The following is a 26,264-nucleotide window of genomic DNA, read 5'->3' as shown; positions in this document are numbered from 1 at the left end:
CACCTATGCCCTGGGTACCTAGGGTACACTGTACAGGGTCCAATAAGGTGATCCTTACCAATTGGGTATGTACCTAGGGTACATGGAGTCCATTTTACAGAGGGAGCAGACAGCCTGAGACCCTGAATGGCAGGATCTCAGGCCAACTAAGTCGAAAAACCAGCTAGACACTAGGCAAAAAGTTTGGGGGTAACCATAGTCAGATATTCACCTTCCTACAAGGCATAGTCCCTTTTCCTTTGCTTGCCACCAGGTTCAGCAGGTGCAGTCCATGCCGGTGCAGCCTTCCTTTGCCGATTTCTTTGGTGCAGCAGGACACTCCTCTTTCGGTCCTCTTCTCCAGTCCTGTAACGTGGATCCGGAGAAGCAGTTCCTCAGGCCATTTTCTGGCCTCCATTGAAAGTTTTTGTCGGTTGGCAACAGTGTGCTTTTTCTCATTTCTTCAGGCTTTTAGCCTTGTGGGTCTTGTACTCAACAAATGTCGGTTACAGACCTGCATTCCGTTTGTATGTGGTGTGTAGGGGAAAACCACGATTCTGCAGATTGCGTCTCCTGCCAGAAGGTGAAGCCGAAGGCATTCAAAGAAAGCCATATGAAACACCTGGTGGCGTGGCTTTCGTGGTCTTCACAGACTTCGCCTCTATCATCTTCTCATTCAGAGGTCTATTCAAAGGTCCATTCTAGATGCCAGAGCCACTTATGGGGATGTCATTCTCCTTTTGAAATCCCAAGGGAAGCAAAGGTGTTTGAAGTCGCGGCATCCTCCGACTTTGCCACGTGGAGATTCTGTCTCCCATGGCTCCTCCCACTCACCTGTTGAGGAGGCCGTTCATTACTCACCCCCCCCCCCCCCCCCCCCCCCCCCAGCGCCTCCCCGTTTTTCCGGGAGCCGGGGCGTTGATGGCCCAAATGCTACAATTCTCTACATCTCATCTTTGGGCCCCCAGCTTCCACTGGAGCGCTGTCAGGCCCAATGGAGGTCAGAGGAGCCACACTGCTGGGTTCGCTCTCTGTGTCAGTTGGGCTGTCTGAGTTGTTGCATCGGTGCTGGCCGGCGTCAGCCATCTCCGCTTCGGCACCACTGCACAGCCTTAAGAGGTTTCCACCTTTTGCGTCTCGTGGTGGTGATGCGGAAGAGTCTGGGCTATTACAGCCTATTTCTGAGGCTATTCCATCTGTTATAGTCAAGAATTAGCTATCTGCACTTCGTGATGCTAGTGGGCTGGAGTCTTCCCCAGCCACGGGGTTACTTTCCCCTCCTAGTCTTGCTACTGAGGCAAATTCCTCCTTTGCAGATATGCTAAGGAGAGTGGCTACGATTTTCGAATGATCTCTTCCTTCAGTAGATCCCCGGATTGATGTCCTTTATCGAGGTCAGACAGGGGAGGAGCCTGTTCTTCCATATAGTGAGGCCCCGTACAACCTAATTGTTGGGCACTTGGGCTAAGCCTGATACGGGGGTCAGTGGATCGTACTACATCTCGCAGACACCTACCTGCTCATGGAGATCCACCTTGTCTTCTCAGCCATCCTACCTCTCGTAGTTTGGTAGTTCAGGCTGATTCTGCTTCGCAAACTATGGATTCTCTACCTAATGTTCCATCCAATAGAGATTCTAGGAGGCAAAATTTGTGTGGCAAACATATTTTTTCCTCAACTAGTTCTGCTTTGAGGTCTACTAGCACGTCATGTGTGCTTGTGCGTTTTTCTCATGCCTTGCAGTATTATTTGCAGACTGTGTCACCATCACTTCCGGATGAACTACGATCTAATCTTGAACAGGTGGTTCGGTATGACCAAGATGCAGCAAAGCACATTATTAGATGTGTCATGAATACTACTGATTCAGTAGGTCGAGCCATGGCATCCTCTGTGGCACTACGGCGCTGTGCCTGGTTACGAACCTGAGGTTTTTCAGAGGCTGTCCAAGCTGCTTTAGTCGATATGCCCTTTGAAGGCCCCCATCTTTTTGTTTTATGCCCTTTGGGAGACCTTTTGTACAGAGAGTATGCTTATTCTTTACACCTACTCTGAATTCCTACTTCAGTGCAATTTTGGGTCTGATTAGACCAAGATTTTCTCTAGGACATTCTTTTTGATCGGTCCTTCGTTTGATTGCAGTCCTTTTCTCTAGTTTTGGCAGGGTGCACTTTGCTTTGAATTTGGGGTTCACGGATTGCTTTGGTGTTAGGTAATTTTGCAAAGGTCATGCTACCCTAAGAGGGGGTTATTTCAACTCCACCACGTTGAGGTGTTCCATGCCTGCTCATGGGGTTTTGTCCCTTCATATGTATTTCTCGGAGGCATTACATATGGCAGGTTCAGGGGCTCTATTTAGTTTTCTTCTGAATGATTATATTACTAACGCTTACTTCCATTTATGGAGGTTCTATGGTCCACTTTCATTATTGAAACATGGTTGTTCTGCAATCACTGCTTGTAATATCTGATAGAGACATCTAGCCGCAGATTCCTTAACTTAGAATATCTCCCCAAGCGTCAGACTGGATCCGGAAAATCCTTTTTCCCCAGCAGTACCTCTGCACGCCGGGAGGCGGCGGCGCCCGGCTCCGTCCTGACGTCGTCCACGGAAGAGCCATATTGTCAAGAATTCCTGTCATACAAGGGAAACACGCCCTTATGTAAACAGGAGAGCTGTTACATAACTCAAGGGAAACACGCCCTTATGTAAACAGGAGAGCTGTTACATAACTCAAGGGAAACACGCCCTTATGTAAACAGGAGAGCTGTTACATAACTCAAGGGAAACACGCCCTTATGTAAACAGGAGAGCTGTTACATAACTCAAGGAAAACACGCCCTATAAAGGGAGGAACCGGGAGGTACAAGGCTGTCGGATATTGTGTTTACACCGACGTACCTGCTTCGTGAAGAGCAGTGTTCCGGAGTGGTGCTCCAGTAAGGCAAGAACGGAGGTAGGTCGAGTCGTTACTCCCTGGGCCGTGTCTTGCCCCATCGTCACCTGTGAAGGACCCGGAAGCTCTACCGGTCAACCATTGAGCTTCGCTTTTTGACTCGGCTGAGTCCAAGCGCAGTGGCGCTTTTGCTGGTTGGAGTCGTAACTCCCAGCCCGACCAGAGACACAGGGACTGCCAGCTGTAACGCACACCAGGAGGTGTTTGCCGCGTTACAGACTCGGAAGTCCACAGGATCGATCGAGCGGCTGCTCTCGGTTCAGTCTTCTTGCTTGTGATTGGGGTATCGGTGACGCATCACCAGGAGGTGACTCCGCGTCCCGGTGCAGTCTGAGGAAGAGGTTGAGAGGCTGCTCCCTTCAGGTAGAGACCCCGGCTGGGTGTTTCCCTGACTCCTCGATTCTCCCCAACACTCTTCGTGCCCCTCACAGCCTACCGATTGGCATTGTCGGCCATTTAATTTCTGCCCTCTGTTGGCATACGCCGGGATCGGCGTATATGCAGAGGACGGTTAGGACCATCCGTGCTGTGGGCTGGTAACGTACTTAGCCTGGAGGATTCCAGTGACTATAACTTTTGTTTGTTCTTTGTATTTTATTTGCCTTCATTAAAAGAACTAACCCTTCACAAGTGGTTGCGTCCTCATTGTCGTGTCTGTTAAACGATCCTGAGACGTTCAGGGCGTTACAAAATATCCGACCTTAATAACACTAACTGTCTCCCGGTCGATAACAGACATGGCAACACTTGATGATGTGCTGGCTGCTTTAGCGGCCATGCAAGGTGAAGTGGCTGCCTCTAGGCAAGAAACAGCCGATGTAAAAGCCAGACTGGATGCTATCCAATTGGACCCGCTCACGCCCAGCACCTCCCTCACGAACCAGACCCCTGCGGTAGTAGTGGAAATGCCGGTAGCCATCCCCTTGGCAACACCAGAGAGGTACAGTGGGGATCCTAACACAGTGCAGGTATTCCTCACACAAGTGGCGCTACATTTATCGTGCAAACCAAAGGCGTTCCCCACGAGTCAGGCTCGTGCGGCTTTCCTTATATCCTATTTGGCTGGAAACGCGGCACAATGGGCCGTACCTCTGGTGAGCAGGGACGACCCCCTCTTATGTGATTGGGGTGCTTTTCGCGAGGAATTCCTGAAGGTATTCGACAGAAGGGCTGACTCGTACATGGCGGACCGTGAAATGCTTGAGTTGAGACAGGGATCCAACGACCTGGTGCAGTATCTCAACGCGTTCCGAAGGCTGGTTGCGGAAACCAAGTGGCCTGTTGCTAAACAGACGGCGCTCTTCCATCAAGGGCTGTGCGATGAGCTCAAGGACGCCGTGGTTCATATTGACCCTCAACCCAAGACATGTGAGGGCCTTATCAACCTGGTATTACGGCTGGAACATAGGCTAAGTGACAGAAAGGGGGATCATGGGAGAAAAGGAAAATCCCTTCCATCCTATGTGACGGTGGGAAGTCCTGAAACTTCCACCGCATCCAAGGGAGAACCCATGGACATCAGCGCAATACGAGCGAGCCTCACAGCCACGGAGAAAGAGTCACGCCGTAAACAAGGATTGTGCCTATATTGTGGCAAAAAAGGCCACTACGTACGTGAATGCCCTGCCAAACCGAAGACGTCACGTTATCGGGCCAACCGGTCGGTAACAGCCGTGGTGGACATACCGGCGGAAAACTAGAGGACTCCAAGACCAGAGAAGGGGCATCTCGGAGTCACTCATCCATCCCTTCACTTTCCAACTCGGTCACTAAGGGACAACGACACCTGTTTATCACGGTGCACGTGGGAGTGCATGACCAGTGGATACCCGTTGTGGCCATGGTGGATTCAGGGGCCACTGGCATGTTTATGGACCACAACGAGGCATGCAGGCTAGGGCTAGTGCTTCTTCCCAAAGCAGTACCCGAAGACGTCTATGCGGTAGACGGAAGGCGATTGGTGACGGGGCCCATCGGACAGCACACGGGGGTCCTTCCGATGAGATATGGGAGGAACCATTTGGAACAAATCGATTTTAACATCATCCGAGCGCCCCAATATGGCGTCATATTGGGATTGCCGTGGCTACAGAAACACAACCCCTTTGTGGATTGGCCAACACATCGCATCGAAATGACGTCACCGTATTGCATCCTGCATTGTGGAATAAGAACGGAATCCCTTGACGCAGATGAGAGCGGGAGTCAGACGGTGGCTACAGCGGCAGAAAAAGATGTGGCTCTCCCCCAGGCTTATCACAGTTTTGAGGATGTATTTGATGAGGTGAAGGCGGAAGTGCTACCACCACATAGACAGTTTGACTGCCAGATCGACCTGGTGCCAGGGGCCAGCGTTCCCAGCGGCAGGCTGTATGCCCTGACGGAGCCTGAAAACGTGCATCTCCGGGGGTACCTGGATAAACTCCTCAGGCTAGGATTCATCCGCCCGTCCAAGTCTCCGGCCGCCTCGCCACTCTTCTTCATCCCGAAGGCTAATGGGGAGCTGAGAGCCTGTGTGGACTTTAGGGCATTGAATGCGATAACCATAAAAAATCGGTACCCCTTGCCTCTCATCAGTGTACTTCTGGAACAGGTCAAGAAAGCTCGTATCTACACCAAGTTGGATTTGAAAGGGGCATACCATCTGGTGCGCATGAGGGACGGAGACGAGTGGAAGACCGCCTTTAAGACCAGGTTCGGCCTTTTTGAGTACCTCGTCATGCCGTTCGGTCTGTGCAACGCCCCGGCAGCCTTTCAGTACTTTTTGAATGAGGTATTCAGAGAGGAGTTGGATATCTACGTGGTCGTATATATCGACGACATCCTCATCTATTCGTCCAGTGTGGAGGAGCACGTACACCACGTCACAGCTGTGCTCCAAAAGCTGAGGGAAAACATGCTGTTTTGTAAACTCAGCAAGTGTGACTTCCACGTCACATCCGTAGAATTCCTCGGAGTGATGCTGAGTCCAGAGGGACAGGAGATGGCAGAACGAAAGATCAAGGCGGTGAAAGACTGGCCGGTGCCCCAAAGCGTGAAGGACGTCCAAAGTTTCATTGGCTTCGCCAACTTTTACAGGCGGTTTATAGATGGATTTTCAGGAGTGGTGGCCCCAATCACACAGCTACTGAGGAAGTCCAAGGAGTTTGTCTGGTCCCCTGAAGCGAACAAAGCCTTTGAGGCCCTGAAAAGCGCCTTTGGTAAGGCGCCGGTGTTGGCTCACCCCGATCCGGATCTCCCCTACGTGGTGGAAGCGGACGCGTCGGATGTGGCGCTGGGGGCTATCTTGTCCCAACGCAACCACGACACAGGGGTGCTTCATCCCGTTGCGTACATGTCCCGCAAACTCAACGACGCCGAACGCAACTACCATATTGCGGAGAAGGAGCTTCTCGCAATCAAGGACGCCTTCACCGAATGGAGGCATTGGTTGATGGGGGCAAGACATGTGGTATCGGTGTACTCGGACCATCGGAACCTACAGTTCATGACGGCCACTAGACACCTTTCTCCCAGGCAGCTGCGGTGGATGATCTTCTTTGCGGGGTTCAACTTCCGCATCACATATCGGCCGGGGACGGAAAACCGGAAGGCGGACGCCCTGTCCCGTCAATCTGCAGTTAAGGAACCATTGCCTGCAACCGAGCGTTCCATCATTTCCCCGAGGATGGTATTGGGGGTTATCCAACCGGATACTTTCCTGAGGGGAATAAAGAGAGGGATCAGGTCATTCGCATGGCGGAGGTGGCTCCTCAGTCACAGAGAATGGCAGCTGAAGGACGGGATACCCCTGAAGGGCAGGTGCCTATTGATACCCACGCCTAGGCTAAGGAAACAAGCATTCATCTGGTGCCATGACTCTCCATGCGCAGGTCATTTGGGCTTTGAAAAAACGGTGGCTAGCATGGGACGGCATTTCTGGTGGCCAACCATGAGAGTGGATGTCAGGAGGTGGGGACAGGAGTGTCCTACGTGTGCTACCATGAAGGCCGACCATGGCCGAACCCAAGGGCTCTTACATCCACTTCCGACCCCGGATAGACCATGGGATAGCATATCACTGGACTTCGTGGTGGGCCTACCGGTAGACCAGGGGATGACGGCAATACTGGTGGTGGTGGATTACTTGACGAAAATGGGGCACTTCATCCCCTGCAAGAGAGTCCCTACGGCCGGGGAATTGGCGTCACTACTCCTAAAGAATGTGGTACGACTGCATGGATTACCTGGGGTGATCGTGTCGGACCGGGGGTCGCAGTTTACTGCGCAATTCTGGAAGACTTGGTGCACTGCGCTGCATGTTAAGACCGCCCTGTCCACCAGCTACCACCCTCAAACGGACAGCCAAACCGAGCGCCTGAACCAAACGCTCAAACAGTATCTGCGATGTTTTGTGGACCAGGGCAGGGAAGAATGGGTCGACTTGCTATGGGTTGCAGAGATAGCCTATAACAACGCCACTCACAGCTCCACACAGTCATCTCCGTTCTATAGCAACTATGGCCAACATCCCAGGTTCTTGCCATTTCTACATCCGTTCAGAGAGGACAGGATTCCCGCCACAGCGGACAGGGTGGCACACATAAAAGACACGTTGATGCGCTCAAGGGCTGTCCTAATAGAGGCCAAGAGAAGATACAAGGCTGCGGCAGATAGGAAGAGAAGGCCCGGGCCACTGTACCGCACTGGAGACTACGTCTGGATATCCACAAGAAACATGAGGTTTCGAAAGAACAGTGTGTTCCATCCCAAGTACATGGGCCCCTATCGAATTACCAAGTGTATGGGTCCCGTGAACGTGAAGGTGTGCTTGCCCCAGTCATTGCGGATACACCCTGTCTTTCATGTATCATTGCTCAAACCAGCACCCTCCAAGCCGTCTGGGACACCTAGGCCGGTATGCGTGGAGTCGGAGGTGGAGTATGAAGTGTCGGGCATACGGGCGTCCAAATGGCGCAGGGGGAAGCTGTGGTACCTGGTTGCGTGGAAAGGCTATGGCCCGGAGGAGCATTCATGGGAACCGGCTGAAGGGGTTCATGCTCCGCGCTTGGTCTCCTTGTTCCATCGGCGTTTTCCTGCCAGCGCTGGACCCGTGGGGAGCCGCTGAGAGGGAGGATGTACTGTCAAGAATTCCTGTCATACAAGGGAAACACGCCCTTATGTAAACAGGAGAGCTGTTACATAACTCAAGGGAAACACGCCCTTATGTAAACAGGAGAGCTGTTACATAACTCAAGGGAAACACGCCCTTATGTAAACAGGAGAGCTGTTACATAACTCAAGGGAAACACGCCCTTATGTAAACAGGAGAGCTGTTACATAACTCAAGGAAAACACGCCCTATAAAGGGAGGAACCGGGAGGTACAAGGCTGTCGGATATTGTGTTTACACCGACGTACCTGCTTCGTGAAGAGCAGTGTTCCGGAGTGGTGCTCCAGTAAGGCAAGAACGGAGGTAGGTCGAGTCGTTACTCCCTGGGCCGTGTCTTGCCCCATCGTCACCTGTGAAGGACCCGGAAGCTCTACCGGTCAACCATTGAGCTTCGCTTTTTGACTCGGCTGAGTCCAAGCGCAGTGGCGCTTTTGCTGGTTGGAGTCGTAACTCCCAGCCCGACCAGAGACACAGGGACTGCCAGCTGTAACGCACACCAGGAGGTGTTTGCCGCGTTACAGACTCGGAAGTCCACAGGATCGATCGAGCGGCTGCTCTCGGTTCAGTCTTCTTGCTTGTGATTGGGGTATCGGTGACGCATCACCAGGAGGTGACTCCGCGTCCCGGTGCAGTCTGAGGAAGAGGTTGAGCGGCTGCTCCCTTCAGGTAGAGACCCCGGCTGGGTGTTTCCCTGACTCCTCGATTCTCCCCAACACTCTTCGTGCCCCTCACAGCCTACAGATTGGCATTGTCGGCCATTTCATTTCTGCCCTCTGTTGGCATACGCCGGGATCGGCGTATATGCAGAGGACGGTTAGGACCATCCGTGCTGTGGGCTGGTAACGTACTTAGCCTGGAGGATTCCAGTGACTTTAACTTTTGTTTGTTCTTTGTATTTTATTTGCCTTCATTAAAAGAACTAACCCTTCACAAGTGGTTGCGTCCTCATTGTCGTGTCTGTTAAACGATCCTGAGACGTTCAGGGCGTTACACATATAAGCCCCTCCCAGCGTGCTGACGTCAGTTTTCTTAATACCTCGTGCTTTTTTTTTTTTACTTACAGGCCTTTTCGACGCCTTTCGCGTCCAGGAACAGTGTATTTGATGCCCCTTGCGGGCTTCACACAGTGCCGGTCCTGCTCGCAACAGAGGTCTGTGACGGACCCTCACGACATCTGTATGTGGTGCTTGGGAGAGCACCATGACTCCGTGGAGTGCGCCGCTTGCCGCCAGCTGCTGCCAGAATCCCTGCGGGAACGCCGCATGAAGCTGCTGTCTACCCGGATGTCCCGAACGGACCAGTTGCGACGCAGGTCTCCTTCTCCAGGGGAGTTGTCCACTCGGCGCCAGTCCACACGGGAGTACGTTCTTGTTCAGGGCAGGTCCCAGGACCGTCGCAGTCATTCACCTACCTCAGGTAAGCATTTGCTCCCCCCCCCCCTCCCTGGTGCGCCTTCGGTCCCCACAGGGGGGGTAGGGACTCAGGTTGGGACACCGCCGGCGGGTTTACCCTCTGCTCCCACCGAGTGCCCTGACTCTGACACCAGAGTCGCCGCACCGTTGGGACACGGCCTGGATGGGCATCCCACGATGTCTAGCCCTTCCATAGCGCTGTCGCACAGCCTTCCGAGGCTCCTTGAGGCATCGCTGGAGGTGGCTGCAGCACGGTGCACAACATCGCTTCGGCATTACTCTCTCCCGCAGGTTTCCACCTCAGGGAATGTTGAGTGGCCGCCGGTCCGACTCCGAGCGGTCGAGGCCTTTTCGGAGGTCGCCGGCTCGACTCGGACGGTCGGGACCTTTTCGGAGGTCTCCGACGCCAGCTCCACTCGAAGGGCGAGGCCTCTTCGGAGGTCGCCGGCTCTACTCGAGGAGTCGAGGTCGCCGGCTCTACTCGAGGAGTCGAGGCCTCTTAGGAGGTCGCCGGCTCGACTCGAGGAGTCGAGGCCTCTTAGGAGGTCGCCGGCTCGACTCGAGGATTCGAGGCCTCTTAGGAGGTCGCCGGCTCGACTCGAGGAGTCAAGACCTTTTTGGAGGTCGCCGGCTCGACTCGAGGAGTCAAGGCCTCTTCGGAGGTCGCCGGCTTGACTCGAGGATTCGAGGCCTCTTAGGAGGTCGCCAGCTCGACTCGAGGAGTCAAGACCTTTTTGGAGGTCGCCGACCCCGGCTTAACTTGAAGTGTGAAGGCCTCTTGGGAGGTAGTCGGCTCGACTCAAGGAGTCGAGGCCTCTTTGGAGGTCGCCGACATCTGCTCCACTCAAGGGGTCGAGACCTTTTCAGAGGTCGCTGGCTCGACTCGGGCGGTTGAGGCGTTTTCGGAGGTCACTGACGCTTGCTCCACTCCGCCAGTCGGGGCCTTTTCAGAGATTTCCGACGTCGCCTCGACGCCGGTACTATCTCCAGCTTTATCGTGGAGGACGTGGTTCCGGTGGGTTTACCACCCCCTGAGTCATTTCACTGCTCTCCAGCGCAGGTGCTAGTGGAGTATTGACCTACTCATCCTGCTGCTGAGCCTCTATTAAGGGGCCGGTTTAGCTTGTGTCCATCGCCTACCGATGACTTGCTCTCAACGCCTCGCGGGGCCGAGGGGGCTAGTGAGACATTCCTCAGAGCTGTTTGCAGGGCCTTTGCTGGATATTCTCCACCAGGGCACGGGGAACATGGACCCATTATAACCTTTTGCGGAGTCATTGTTTGACATCCTCAGAATATTTTAACCTAGGGGGTTAGCTTTAATGGCCACGTCCAGCTTTTTCTTGGAGGATTTCTTCTTTTCTTAATGAGAATGTTCACCTCTGTTTCTTCTCTTCCTTAAGAACATCCTGAGTTTTCCTTTCCATATACTTTGATATGCTGGTATAGTTACACTTTTCGAGTCAGGAGGTTGGTGTCCTCTGCCTCCTTGGGAACATTTGCTTTCTCTAATCAGCAATTGCTCTTTTTGTGACTTACTGTCCTTTTAGGACATATATCTTTGTCTGATTTGCGGTCAAATATTCCAACTGGATATCTCTTTTTGAGATTTCGTTGGGTTGGATTGTACTACATTCTGACCTTTTGGGATAAGTGTGACTGAAGTGTTTGCTGTTAGCAAGGTTTCATTTTCCTGTGTTTTCTTTTAGGCTGATGTTAGTAACAACCTCTCAGGATCATTTTGAGGAGTTGGCATTATCTTAATGCCAAGTCATCCAGGGTGTGTTATTTAAGGATGATCTTCCTTTCTTTTGTTCTATTTCGATTTTCTGTGGTTTAGGTATCATAGACTTGTTTTTAAGTTCCATTTTATCCATCCGGGTATCTGGCATACACACAGGTGTAATGCATCTGTGCTGTGCATATTTAGAAATTGCTCTGCTATATATAATAAGGCATAATATGTATTATAGTTTTATGCAAATCTTACTATGAGTTGCAATTTGCTTCTCTCTTCCCTGTAGTTTTATCTGTGACTTTGTCATATCCTGTAGATATGTGTGTATATATATATATATATTCACTGAAAAAACCATAGGTTTCACACATGTTATAGTTAGCTGGACATTTTACTGATAAAAAACCAATGAAATTCCCCCGTTATAGTTACTGTAGGCAACTATAACTCACGCGACCGCAATCCTCTGCTGATGCTAATACTGTATTTAAACACTTATTTGCCCATGTCTTCTTCCATTAAATTTTAGCTATACATATATTACAAATATTTTTTTTTCATAAAGACACATATGTCATCAGCAGAGGATTACGGTCGCGTGAGTTATAGTTGCCTACAGTAACTATAACTGGGGAATTTCATTGGTTTTTTATCAGTAAAATGTCCAGCTAACTATAACATGTGTGAAACCTATGGTTTTTTCAGTGAATTTGCAAGGTTTTTTAAATGCTAATTCCCAACTATAACGTGTGTGAAACCTATGGTTTTTTCAGTGAATTTGTACGTTTTTTTAAATGCTAAGTTACTTTACGCCATTTGTGGCGTGCGCGCCCTCTTAACGCAGTTCGTTCCGTGCGCGCACCGTGCGCGCACAGTGAGCACGCGGTGCGCTTTGCGCACCGCGTGCCCACGTTACGCTAGATGGGCCATGAACGCACGATGCGCTTCGCGCACCGTGCGCACATGGAGGACATATGATGAGCATCGTTGTGATAGGTAAAATATATGTTTTTTTTATATATTACATAAGCCATGCACATATGGTGCCCTTCGGGAACCATTTGCACACGGGGTGGGGAGAATGTGGATATTTTTTTATTTTTATTTTTATTTTCTACCGTACGCGTACGGTAAGCGTAATCGGCGAAATTTTCGAAAAAATTCAAATTGCCTTTTTTCATTTGGGGGATCGTTGGGGACTCCCTCGACATGGCTAGGTGCTTGGGAGCTGTCTAAACAGCCCCTTTACATGTTTTTGCACTTTGTTTTTCAACCCCCTGTCAGAGTGCGAGAGAGAAAATGGCGGCCGCCGCTTCCTGGTTTCGACCGATTCGAATGTTTACTAAGATCTAACGGCCAATCAGAATCGCGCTCGCGCACGTCACCGTACGCGTACGGTAAGCGCACCGTAAGCTGGCTCAGATATATATATTGGTTTAAAGGCTATTTTCTCAGAATCTACTGAACAGATTTACACCAAACCTACAAAAGGCACTTCCTTGACCTGAGGACTACCTCTCTGCCAAATTTCAAGGAACTCTGTTCAGTCGTTCGGGCTGTAGCTGTGTCTAAAGGTCCTATGGAAAAATGCATGGGAAAAACGCGTTTTGGGACCCCCTTTTATCTCAGCCCCCGCTTGACGAATCCCCCCGAGACTTTCAGGGTAGGAGCGGAGCGTAGCGCCCCACCTATTTTGAAAATTTCGCGAGGATTCGTCGACCGGCGCCAAAGTTATTCAAAATAGAATGTTGCGGTTTTCCTATGGAAACAGGGTCCTAACTATAACTACCTACTGGCGACCGCCAGTAGGTAATATATATATTATATATATATATATATATATATATATATATATAATATTATGAGTGTGGATCTATATATATGTATTATGAGTATGGAGCTATATATATACATACAGTATGAGCTATATAGATGGGGGCATTGTTTTTTTATTTTTGGCAGATTCATATCTGATTAATTGCCATCTTTCCATCTCTACAGGTTCTATGCATTGTGGGACCCTTGTAGTGGTCATTTTATCTAATGACATTTTCTTCAAGGATAGTCTCTGATTTTCATTGGTTTTTGTGCTTGGATTGGTCTTTTCGACTTTACGATTAATGTGTGTTTTTTCATCTAAGCTCTATGTGGATGAGTTCTGGAATCTCTCTTTTTTCTGGGGTTCTTAAGACAGGTTCTTTTGATTATTTCCTTACTGGTGTAGGGAACTGTAGTTTACAGGGTGTTCGTTATTGCTTTTGTCCCTTCTTGTCCTTTTAGGGGTCATGTAATTGTATCATACTGTTATCTACTGGCACAGTATTATTCATCTGTCCTTGGGGCATGGCGTTTTCCATGCCTGTAGGGTTGTTTTTATTTACATTGCCTGTGGTCCTTGACACAGTTTTTGTAAAGCGCTCATGCTCTTTTTCATCCATTCATACGTACGACTGGTCTATTGTTCATTTCGACTGGCTGATTCTCTGAGAACTTTTGTAGGATTAATTCGCAGACCCTCCTCCAGGTGGGTATAGCTAGGGTATTTAATTCAAAAGTTAAGGAATCTGCAGCTAGATATCTCTATCAGATGAAAAAGTTACTTACCTTCAGTAACATATTGTCTAGTAGAGACATAGTCTAGCCGCAGATTCCTTAACGCCCTATCAATTCTCCCCACTCTGACAACGATTTGTAGTGTAAGAGGTATTTCCTTTTACAACTCTGGTTTATACACCGGTGGTCAGTGTTTCAAGTAGCTATGTGCTTCGTCAAACCATTTGATCTTACCTTACAGACCTTGTATGGGTGTAAGGAATTTACCTATTTTCAGTACTGGTTTTATACACCAGTGATCACTCTTTCATGTAGTTGTGTGATTCACCGAACCATTTGGTCTTACTTTATAGATCTTGACTTAGTATTGGCATACCATTTATGTCTGTTTCTAGTTATAGTTTCAAAGATACATTCATCTTTTTGGCACACAGTTTCCACAGCCAGTTTCTATAGTGACTCTGCATTGTGGCGCGAAAGGTTTCACCGAAGAAACTGACGTCCGCGTGCCGGAAGGCACTTATATGACTCCACTGATGTCACAACCAGAGTCCAACGCCTGGGGAGAAGTCAAAAGTTAAGGAATCTGCGACTAGACTCGGTCCCTACCAGGTCATGCGTTACCAAAGGTAACTTGGCGTTAAGGGGAGTGAAGAGTTGTAGCTAATGGGTTACTACATCCCCTGTATGACCACTTCCTGTGGAGAGTGGGCATAAAACTGTACCAGAGTTTCTAATTACATCAAAAACAAGATGGTGGAACCCCTCTTTCGTGGAGCACATCAGGTAGCCCACCTTAGGGGTGTAACTAGCCTGGAGGTGCAATACGCCTAGTGTATAGATAATTTTCTACTTGTCCTGGTGCCAGATATGCCTCAGATCAGTGGAGTGACAAATGCAAAAACAACAATTGATGGACAGAATGTAGAACAATGTCATACATTCACCCCAGTACAGAGATCTGGGCCTAAATCCATCGTTTTTTTGCTCACCATGCCGTCCCAGTTTGAACCCAGCCATATGCAAATCAGTCTTGACCCTGTGCCTCATGGGAACAGTCCAGACCGAACTGCCAAGCCAGGTCCTCCCTGGACTGGAAACAAGCATCCTAGGACCGGTTTCTGGCATTTCAGCCGTCTTCAGCCAGGCTTGCTTGATTTTCAGTGGCATGGAGAGCAAGGGACCCACGTCTGGGCATACCCTTTCCACTCGGAGTGACAAATGCAAAAACATCAGATCAGTGGAGGGCATTCTCTATTTCTGGGGGAAGCTGTGGTTGCATATCAAAGGCGACATGGGCTTTGAAGCTCTAAACTTGGTTAGCAGATACACTAATCATCCTGCTGGAGGTGGTGATAACACCTTCCTCTGGAGCACGCATTGATTCTGACATCCAACAGCGTGGGCTCTCACCTGCAGGGAGCCATAAAGTTGCCTGGATTTAGGGGGCACCTCTAAGGTGCCTCTGGGTGCATGCCAGGACAAATCTGATACAGGCATCAATATGGATTTGTCAAGACAAGATGTTTGATACTAAACACCATTATTGTCAGTGAAGCCATTGTGTACCTGCATACCTATTATTGACCAGAGCCCAGTACATGTTCTTAAATGGCTCCCTGAACACTTGCAATGTTGTAGCAATTAAATCAGACATCACAGGCATATCTGCTTATGCAGATATGTCCTCACATATAATATAATGCACCTCGCCTTTAGGCTCTAAGGCCTGCTTTAGGGGTGACTTACATATAGTATATGCAGTGTCTATGGGCGTGACACACTGGCAGTGTGCCATGGCATATTTTCTCAATGGTTTGTACCATTTCACGCTTCCTGCAATGGCAGTGTGCATGCAATTTGTTTGTGGGTTTCTTAAAGTGGCATAATACATGCTGTAGCCCTTGGGAACCCCCTTAAGTACCCATGCCCTAAGTACCAGTGGGTCTATTTACTAGGGACTTACAAGGGTTATAAAGTCCTTGTCAATTAAATTACTATTGAACATGTACGTTTAGGGGAAAGAACCCTGGCACTGGAACCTGGGTAACAGGCTTCATTGCACTGTCTGAGTCGAAAAGGCAGTATCAAGTAGTTCCAATGGGGGCAAAAAGTGGGGGAACATCTTCTACACAGGGTATTATATTTTTCCAGATCCAGTCTGACGCCTGGGGAGTATTCTAAGGTGAGGAGTCTGCAGTTAGATAAGTCTCTTCCAGAAAGAGCATTGCAGAATGTAATTTCTTCAACCCAGAAAAATCATCTTGCAGGGGGTGGGGGTTAGTGGGGGGGGAACCGCAATCTAGCCAACACTAACGGTGGTAATCAAACAATCGTAATCAGCAAACTAAAATCAGTTTAGCCAGTTTTGTGGTAGTAAAAATATAGCTCCTACCAAAAGTTTCTGCATATTTACAACTATATATTAAACCCCCTCCCCCCCCCCCCCCCCCCCCCATTTCATTTCTTGAAGTTCCTTTCATATGTTGGTTGAGTTAATGGAGAGAATAAAATATGTAATACATCCCATGTCAGATATACCTGGTTTGGTCTTTTACTGTTATACTGGTCTCTGCATGCTTTCCTTCTGACTTTGTAATGGGTTCTAGAGTGCTGCTATTTCCCCAGTTTACAGTTTAATGAATCTGAAGTTACCCTAACCCTCCGTGGAAAACTGCTTTAGCATTAGAGGAATAAACACAAAGAAAATTGTCATTTTTTTTTAAATTATGGAATTGTTCATGAATGTATTGAAAAAGCTAACACTGCTAATGTACATTTTAATAACTGACCACATTTAATCTTTCTATACTTACTTTTTTCTTATTCTTGCAGTCACAATTTGAAATTCGAATCAATTTGGTAAAAAGTGGTGCAAAGCTAAGTAGTCTCCAGCCAGTGCAGGTTGAAACCCTTCAGTCTCCTCCCAGTATACCTGTAAGTATATAGACTTTTTGTGTCTTCGTTAATTCTTTTTATATCAATATTATTTATTACTTTACAGTGCAGTTGATCAAAAACAATAGATCAAATCACAACACCAACAGTATGTTCATAGTGTCCCATTATACATAGGGACTACAGCATAGTCCATACCATCTGCATACGCGGGCAGAAGAAAGGCAAAAAAGAAAATAAAGAAGGGAAGGAAGGATAAATGAAAGAGCACACACAAGTTTCGGTGGAACTGATGGAAGGATCAACCAAAGGGCTCTTCTCCTCTCCATAAACAATGGTGACTCCTATGGACATTGCCCCAGTGTAGTAATGTAATAGCTCATGTCACCAGGCCATAGTTCCCTCCCAAGTCGGTCCAAGAATCTCACTACCAGTATGTGCGTAGGATAGAACACACCAACATTAATGGAAGAGTCCAATGTCACTGGGTCCTTCCGTATAGTTGTCAGCAACACTGTCTCACATCCAGTGCCCCCCCTCTCATTCTGTCCAGTTGGGAATAGTCCTTTCTTCTGCTAGGCAGCATGAGGAGCCCCTGTTTCTTGTTAACGGTCTGGCAGTCACCAGTCTCCCCACCTCAGGAAGACTCCTCTAATAAGAGGGGTCGAGACATGACACCCAAAGGCGTCCAGAAGAAATGAGTGTATGCCCGTCCTTATCACACTTGAGGGATAGGTACTAGGGATCGATAAGTCTCATAAACGGGCCCCATACGTCCTCAAACTGAGTTCATTTATCCTGGACTTTGTATATTCAACTCTAGTATGTGGTTAATTGGAAAAGTTCAGTGGACCATCCTTGCTGTGTAGGAAGAGTAGATTGTTGCCAGTGTCAAAAGATATAGACCTTCGCGACCATCAAAGCTGTTGACATCCACCTCCTCCAATGTACGGAGCTGTCTACATCCAGAACATCGTGTAAAATTGCCAGTTTGGCCCAGGGAATAAAGAGCGGAAGAGGGGGCTGGTATTCTGCAATGTGTTCAGATACTTGTCCACTTGCGGACAGTTTTATGCAGGACCACAGTAAATGAAGGAAGTCACAGCCATGTTCTAAGCACCTCCAGCAGTTGTCATGGGGGTAGTAAGTGAGTCCTTCTCAGCTTGTGTACAGAGCAATACCAGTCATGTAAAATGTTAAAATAAGAGAACTTCAGTCATGCCTCTCACATGACTTTATCACGAGTGGCCAATAATTCTGACCAATCTTCATCAGTGTATTCAAGGTGGGTCTGCCAAAGCCGCTTCACCTCTCGACTAGTGGTGTAAGAGTAAAGTGAATAAATAAAAATCTCGTATATATTAGAGAGAGTGCCCCTGGACACACCCAACATTTAAAAAAAATAAATAACTTTATTGCATTTGCATGTACAGACGCATGCCACTGTGTGGCTGGTGAAAGTACGCTGTATACATAGAGTAGCAACACAAGATATAAGCAACGACATTCAACCCCCACACCTTAACTTGTCACCGTCTTGTTTGCAAATAAGTACCCACATTGCGCTACTGGGGAACGTGTCTATATGACGACAAGAATAGCTGATCCCAGTAATCTATCTGGAATTGGCCTTTATGGGAGAAAGTATGATGTGTGATAGATACTTCTGTTATGCATTATCACAGGTCAGAGTTGGGTCTTTTAGAATTATCACTGTTCGGAAAAGGATTGCGGCGTTATACCACTGAATGCAGTACAGAAAAAAATGATTTGTGTGATCTGTCCCTAGACAGACGAGACATTATGTGTTTCATGAGCTGTGAAAGCTTCAAGTAGTGTGTCCATTCCATAGCGATGGGCCTCTTTTGTAACTCTCTATATTCTTCCCTGCACAAGGTACCACTTTCTGCCATTCCCCATCGATTGACCTCTTCTCTCCATTGGTGTTACTGAGGACTTCCAGGGTCTCTTAAGGAGCAGCTTTGCTAGTAAGGAGCAGCTTTGCTAGTAATAATGCTAAATGCGTGATGCGTTTGAGTACCTTGGAGCCCTTGGGCCTGAGATACAATCCCAGTATACAATGTTCGACTGTGTATCAGTAGTCTAAGTTAGTTCTGATAAAGCAGTCCTGATATCCGCCCAGTAAGAGGATAGTGAGGGCAAGCCCATAACAAACGCAGTAAACCTGTGTCCGAAGTATGGCAACGGGGTAGGCAGACGACATAGTGGGAAAAAGTGTGTAAAGTTTGTGTGGCTTAAGGTAGGCCGGGTGTAAAATTGAAAACTGTATACATTTAAAGTGGGAGTTGCGGGAGACCTTGCCCAGGTACTCTAAAAGAAAGGTCCATTCCTGTCCAGTCTGTTTAATTTCAAGATGCCCGAGGATATAGGGAGACCTTGCAAAGGAATATTCAGGGCATATGGTACACATGGGCAGCATAGCGGAGGGCTGTCTTCCAGTAAGCGAGGACTATGCTCAATAGAATGGAACAAGACTGGGATGTCGTGGAACTAGGACAGAGCAATCTATGTAGTCTACCCTGGTTCAGCTTGGCATTCGTACATCCGATCTCCACAAGGTTGTGGCCTTCTAACCAGTTGGCCAACTATTGCAATTGTCCTGCCAAGCAGTAGGCTTTAAAGTCTGGAGCACCCATTCAACCCCTGTCGGTGGGTAGCTGCAACTTATCTAAGCTGATCCTGCATCGTCCATTGGCCCATGTCAAATCAGTTAATAATATGTTCAGTTTTTTAAATATTTGGGCATGTAGCAGCCCATCTAAATTCATACAATGATAAAGGAGTCAGAGCAGCATAACCATTTTGGCGAGAGTCAGTCGTCCCGCTACTGACAGAGTTAGTGTGACCCAAAAGATTATTTGTGATTTAAGGGATGCGGTCGTCTTCAGAAGATTCCCATCCAATAAATCATTTGCTTTGCCATATATTTGGATCTGGGTATCAGAAAATGTGTGGTGCTATTTCAGTATGTGCATTGCCAAAAAGCAGTGTGGGCCCTGCAAAGGTGTCTGCAAAGAAAAGGCATAGGATTTACTATAGTTCACATGAAGACCAGAAAGGTCGCCAAACACAGAAAGCATCTGTGAGATCCCTGACAAATTTGCCTGAAGGTCCTTTACAGACACTACCATATAATCGGCGTACAATGAAAAAGCATGCGTTGTAGGACCCCCGGGGCATCCCCAATTCTAGTGCCTCCTGCCGAATCCGTTGCGCCAGTTGTTCCAGTGCTGTGACAAGAGCGGACATCCCTGCCTTGTGACACAGTTCACTGGATATGTGGAGGAAATATGGGGGCCCGTTCTAGCTCGTGCAATAGGACAGGTGTACAATAATTAAACTAATTCCATGTAATTGGGATGGATACTAAAATGTGGTAAAGTAGCAAACATGAAGTCCCACCCAAGGTATCTAAGGCATGCCTGAGATCCAGTGAGATACAACCGACCATTGTATACTAATTGAGGGCTGCATCCATTACGTGATAAAAGCAGCGTATGTTGAGTGAGGTGTTACAACGTGGAATAAATCCACACTGATCCGAGTGTATTAGTTTAGTGAGCTGGGGAAGCAACTGGCATGCCAGCTCAGGGTCTTGTATTCAGTGTTGGTGAGGGACAGAGAGCTCTTCTGAGAGCTTACCTGATTTTAACAGTGAGGTAACCAGAGCTAATCTGGTGGTGGTAGGTAGTGCTCCTTCCTCCAGGGAGGTTTTGTATAGTTTTTCCAACTGAGGCACTAATCTTGATGAAAAGGTATCATAAAATTCGAGGGGATGCCCTCGTAAACACTACAAAATGTGGAAATGGTGGGCCGACTACAGGGGTCTGTATCTGGAGTCTCCTCTCCCCGCCTTCCCCACCCCACCCCGTCTGACGCTGAACAATTGCTGCTATGACACTCGCGGATTGGCATTTCCTTAGTACCTCTATTCGCTGCAACTGTGGATGGCGAAAACTTTCCCTTATATTCAAGACTGTTCTATTTGTTGAACGGAGGCAATGTGGCGCAGTTGTTTTTCTTTCTTTTTTCTTTCTTTTGTTTTTATCTTCTTTCACGATATATTTTACCTACAATCAATCCTCGAATGTTGTTGAAAATGTTGACTCTCATTTATGTCATCCTGATTATGTACCCTGGCTCCCCTGCAAGGCCCACGCACTGTACTGGCTGTCAACAATAAAATTATGTTTACAAAAAAAAAAGTATCATAAAATTCAACAGGGAGGCTATCTAAACCCGGTGTTTTATTGCGGGCACACTCTGGGCGATTGGTCTAGAAAGGAAGGTATAGCAATGCGGTCCGCCAGTGGTTAGGGGACTGTTGAAATCCCGGATGACACTGTTAATTTCGATTTAGGTGACCGCAGAATAATTTTGTGGCGCATGGATGAAAAGTATAGCTGTGGGTGAGGGCATTGGTCTCATCATACGCGCTAGCAGCACACTGAATGTGTCGGTCTGTGTTGTTTTTTTGTATGTAGGCTGTATCACCCATAGTCGCTCAAGAAGTTCAGCATAGTTGATTCTGGCTTCTTGTAACTGCTGGCCATGTCTTCGTTCTCTGCTGCCGCCTTTTCTAAGGGACCCAAAGTGTCCTTGACGCGTGTAAGATCTTGTAGAACGGTTTTGCGCACTCCTGCCACTGCATTAATGGCTGCCCCTTGCACCACAACAAAAGCTTCCCACTCAACCACTGGTGAGGAGGCTATATTGGTATTTTCCGCAAAGTATGTAACAATGGTGGTGGTTATTGCATCCCAGAATACCGCGTCCTCCAGAACCTGCGGCTGCATACGCCAGGTGGGGATGGAGGTGAGCATACGGCCAAAGACAAAGTGAGTTCTAGAGGATTGTGGTCAGAGAGGGTCTTACCTAGGTATGCAGTGTGAGAAGTTGGCCTGATGTATGATGTCACTAGTTATAGTGTACACCTTATATCAGTCCAAATACCCTTATGGTGATTGGTTGTAAAGTCAACCTTATAGACCAGCTATCCTAGTGGTAGCATGGACAAGAGCAGTCTTAGGCTAAACTCTGAATGGCATGTGAAGCCAGCTGTGATACCATATATAATCCCTTGAATACCAAATGAAAGGACACCACAACAGATATATATATAAAATAAAGTGTATTTATTCTAAGCAAACCCTCAGCACTCTTTATGAGTTTAGAGGTAAGTACAACACAGTCTTATTAATGCATACAGTAAGTCACACAGGTAAGTAATACAGTTAGGCCCTAGGGGCCACGCAAACCATATACTAAATAAGTGGTATAAGGACCACTGTCACGGAAATAGAATAGGCCTAGGCCTAGGGAATCGCTGGGGCTACACTACACTAGCGTTAGTTAGGGAGTGGGAGGCCCACGGGATTCGTGTGCAGAGTGGAAACACTCACGCGTAATGCGTAAAAGTCAATAGCAATGTTACAGTTTAGAAATAGATAGATTTAGGACACTTCCGGAGTAGCTAGGAAGTTGAGACTTGAAAACTAGACACTAGGATAGCCACTATCCTGATGAGCACCGGAGTACCCAAGTTACCTAGCCCACAGGCTGCGGGTGCATAGGGGTGAAGATGCGTCGTTTTCGTCGTCGACTCCTATGGATGCCTGAAGAAGATGCTGACAGGCAGTCAGGGGAGAGTGTCCGGTGGATCCCAAGCCTGGGATCAAGAAGAGAAGAAACCTGCAAGCAGAAGGGACAGAGTCAAGGTCACTAGCCAGTGACCACGTGGAACCAGGAAGGAACCAGGCGATGTCGTGAAGAGTTGCAGGTGAAGGTGAAGCTTGTCGCTGCAGCCAGGAGGACCAGGAAGCGTCGAGGACGACCAGGACCAGGAGGCGAGCTGTCCCACGAAGGCTCTTGCTGTCGGCGGCGTCGAAGTTGGACTAGGACTCACCAAGCCTTGGCAAGCGGAACCCACGAAGAACAAGGGACTTGCTTCTGGTGCAGACCAGGAAGGTCTGGGGTGCTTCTTCTTTGCAGAGAAGCGGGAGCCAGTCTGGAGGAGCCAAACCAGCGCAGAAGATTTCAGGGAGCGTCGTCACAGAGGCCACTAGCCAGCGGGCAAGCAACCGGACAGACGCGGCAAGCAGGAAAATGCTGAAGGGCCCCACGCAGGACTCGTGGAGTGTGGGGGGCTGGTCTTCGGTGCAGATGGTGCTTGGGGTTGGGGCTTCTCAATCCCCGGTGCACAACTTCGAGGGTACCTCAGAAGCTGCGCTGTAAGTTACTAGCCACTTTTCCCAGGTAGCCGGTCCCACGTCGCTCGTCGCCTCCACGGATCTCAGCTCTGCTGCAGATGTGGATGAGGGTCGGAGAAGTCTGGAAATCAAGGCTCTGGTCGGGCTCTGCAGTCGGTTCCTCGTCGAACGTTTCACAAAGCAAAGGGTAGTCACTTGATGGTGCCTGTTTGCACAGGGTAGCCACTCCTTGGCTACAAGGGAGATTCTTCAGTCTTCTTCTTTCGTCGAATGTCGAAGGTCCAGAGTTTCTGTTCAGTTTTGCAGGTTCAGGATAATCTAAAGTCTTGAGGCCCAACTCCCACTCTTATACTAATCTGGGGGGCTGGGATACCTGCTAGGTCACGCCTTATGGGTGGGACCTGGGAGGGGGTGGTTACACCCACTTCCCTTTGTCCAGTTTCGCGCCAGAGCTGGGGCTGGAGTGCCCCAGCGCCGGTTTGAACTGGACTATGCAAGGAACACCTTGTGTGCCCCAGGCATGTCTCATTCCTTTCAGCCCACCCTGCCCCAATACACTAAAGGCTGTCTGGGGAGGTGCTAGCACCTCCCCAAGCAGGAAACCTATTGTCCAGGCCTCCCTGGCTGGGATCACTCCCAGCTGCAGGAGGTCAGACTTGTGTCTGTGGCAGCAGCATCCATTTTGTGATGCTGAGGCTTTGGTCAGAGGTTACACAGCAAAGTAGGATTTTAACATGTCTCTCCCTCTAGAAGGGAGGAATAATATCCTCATCACCAGAAATGGTATGGGGGTATTATTCCAAAGTGTTAGACACCTTACACGACATGTTTTGATAAAGCCAAACCATAGTTACCATAACCGTTTAAGATTATAAGGCACTTTAAGAGTATATGGTAGGCTATATCATAGAACAGCTATAAGGACATGGTTCCGAAAGCTGCAGACAGGCTCAGCTCATGCTAGAGCACCATCTCACATGTTACCAAGCACTCTGCCTCCAGGATTGTTAAGGCCTGCCATAGGAGTGACTGATAGGTACACATGTGTCTATATATAAGGCCAGATATAGGCATACTATATCTAAGCAAGGGGTGATTACTCGACCTTGCCCCAGCTGAGTGATCAGCCAGTTGTGTCTGATTGGAAGGCCAGACCAGGGGTGGCATAATACATGCTGCAGCCCCTGGGAGGCCTAGGGTACACCTATGCCCTGGGTACCTAGGGTACACTATACAGGGTCCAATAAGGTGATCCTTACCAATTGGGTATGTACCTAGGGTACATGGAGTCCATTTTACAGAGAGAGCAGACAGCCTGAGACCCTGAATGGCAGGATCTCAGGCCAACTAAGTCGAAAAACCAGCTAGACACTAGGCAAAAAGTTGGGGGTAACCATAGTCAGATATCCACCTTCCTACATGCAGCCTGAGTAGATTTTGTTTGGAGAGAATTGGTACAAAGGATCCTATCCAGGAGTGTGTGTGATTGATGTGGGGGTGAGTAAAAAGAGTACTGCCGTATGCCTTCATTTCATTGATGCAAGCGTCCGATAGGGATCACCCTTGAACCCACTGTTATAATGCTTTGGAAAAAGGTGTCTTGTTCCATATTGGGCGCGTAAATATTACCCATGATTATCGGCACCCCATCCAAGGTACCCTTGAGGAGAACATTTAGACCTTGTATGTCAATTCTGGTGCCCAACGCTTTTAAGGGAACCCCTGTTCTCAGCCTAATAGCCTCCTTCGTGCAAAGGCAGAAGACCTGGCTATTTGTTAACACAGTTTGAGGGCTTCAGCAGCAGTTAGGTGGGTTTCCTGCAAACAAGCTATTTGTGCCTTAGGGTGGTGTAATTGCACTAATATCCTATACCTTTTTTGCACTTATACCATCCTACTGAAATTCCTGAATGCAATTAGGAACATCTGGGCCGGGATGGATGCTCCCAGTTCGAACAAAATACACGTGCCATCCATAAGTTTACAAAAAAACTAGGATCCTCCCCCATTGGAGAAGTGCTCAAAATATATAAGACCAGATGTGTATCAGCAGCAACCTACAGTGCAGGGATCTGGGGAACACAGGACCCACTACAATTACTGACTGCCGAAAACAAATTTGCATGCAAACTGTTATGAGTACCTAGGTCCATTCTAGCATCCATTTGTCATGAAGAATTGGGTCTCATCCATGTGAGAGACATCGTCCTGTCTGTGTCTCAGTCTGGATTCGACCGGAAGCATTAGTAACCAAAGTAGTAATTACTGACTGTCTGAAGCTAGATAAGGCAGGTAACATCCAGTGGTTGGAATATGTCAAAACACAACTTAAATTGATAGGGAGACAAGACCTTTTTAATAATCCCCGAGCCTCACGAAGCATATGAAAGCCACGGTCAAGAAGGAATGGATGGATTGCATGATGAGAAAAAGAGAGGAGGAGGGAGCACAGCAAACAATCAATTTATATGGTAGGTTGGTAACGACCAGAAATATTGAACCGCATTTGCTCACTACCCCTAGTTCGTATCGGTATTACCCAGTGAAATTTTGTTTAAATATGTCACACTTACAGTTCGCTTACCCCTCGACAGCCAGCTGTGACCAGGACCTCACAGTGTGCCCATGTTATTCTGCCTCTGCGCAATTGCAGCAGCATTTTGTCTTTTTTGTGGCTAGTACAACTAAACAGGAAGGCATTACTTGCCCCTTTGCTTAGGAGCTTAAACATCAAACAATGCAGACCTGCACTGTTGTATCTACAACTATTACAGACAGACATGGTCTCGTACACAGTTTATAGGTATATTGCATCCTCCGTTAAGTTACGGACGATTGTGGGCAAATAACCATCTCCACGTCTACGCTTCATCGTATAATCCCACTAACATCGGTATGCCCACATGGTATCATTTTTACACATGCTTTTTATCATAGCATGTTTCACACTCCTAGTTTTATGAATTAAAAAATTTGGCTTCGCTATGTCACTGGCTAAATTCGAATTGTTTTAGAGTTTCTAAATGTTTATAAATTCAGATCTTATGGTAAATACCAATGAATGAAATGATGCATAGATTTTTGATATGTGTGGGTGTAAAAAAAGGCAGGATGGGCAATCAACGAACAACATAACCTTAAGTATTGCCCGGCGGTAATCGCCTCTTATACCATTCGATGATTAACCAACAAAAGAGGCAGGCGCTGGAGACTGGAAGGCAGGAAACAAAGTTTTATTCTCTCCGGAGGAGAACACATCAGATCAGACCAACAGGGAATCTTCTCAAGGTGCTCTCCCCACATCTCTGAGGCCTGGCCTCTTATACACAGGTTTATTGCTTTATT

At 48.1% G+C, this 26,264-nt stretch overlaps 1 protein-coding gene across 3 annotated transcripts in view; it reads left to right on the top strand.

The window, feature by feature from the left end:
- LOC146801785 (E3 ubiquitin-protein ligase TTC3-like) overlaps positions 1-26,264 on the top strand; it is a 1,762,960-nt gene that overhangs the window by 1,491,748 nt on the left and 244,948 nt on the right. For all 3 annotated transcript variants that reach the window (XM_085621278.1, XM_085621277.1, XM_085621276.1), the window contains exon 41: positions 16,627-16,728. In XM_085621278.1, the coding sequence (XP_085477404.1) occupies positions 16,627-16,728 (102 nt within the window). The remainder of the gene's footprint in view (positions 1-16,626; positions 16,729-26,264) is intronic.

This window comes from Triturus cristatus, chromosome 8 (assembly GCF_964204655.1).
Source record: "Triturus cristatus chromosome 8, aTriCri1.1, whole genome shotgun sequence".
In the NCBI taxonomy this organism is placed as follows: domain Eukaryota; kingdom Metazoa; phylum Chordata; class Amphibia; order Caudata; family Salamandridae; genus Triturus; species Triturus cristatus.
The sequence above is the reverse complement of the archived record's forward strand: the minus strand, read 5'-3'. Positions and strand labels throughout refer to the sequence as shown.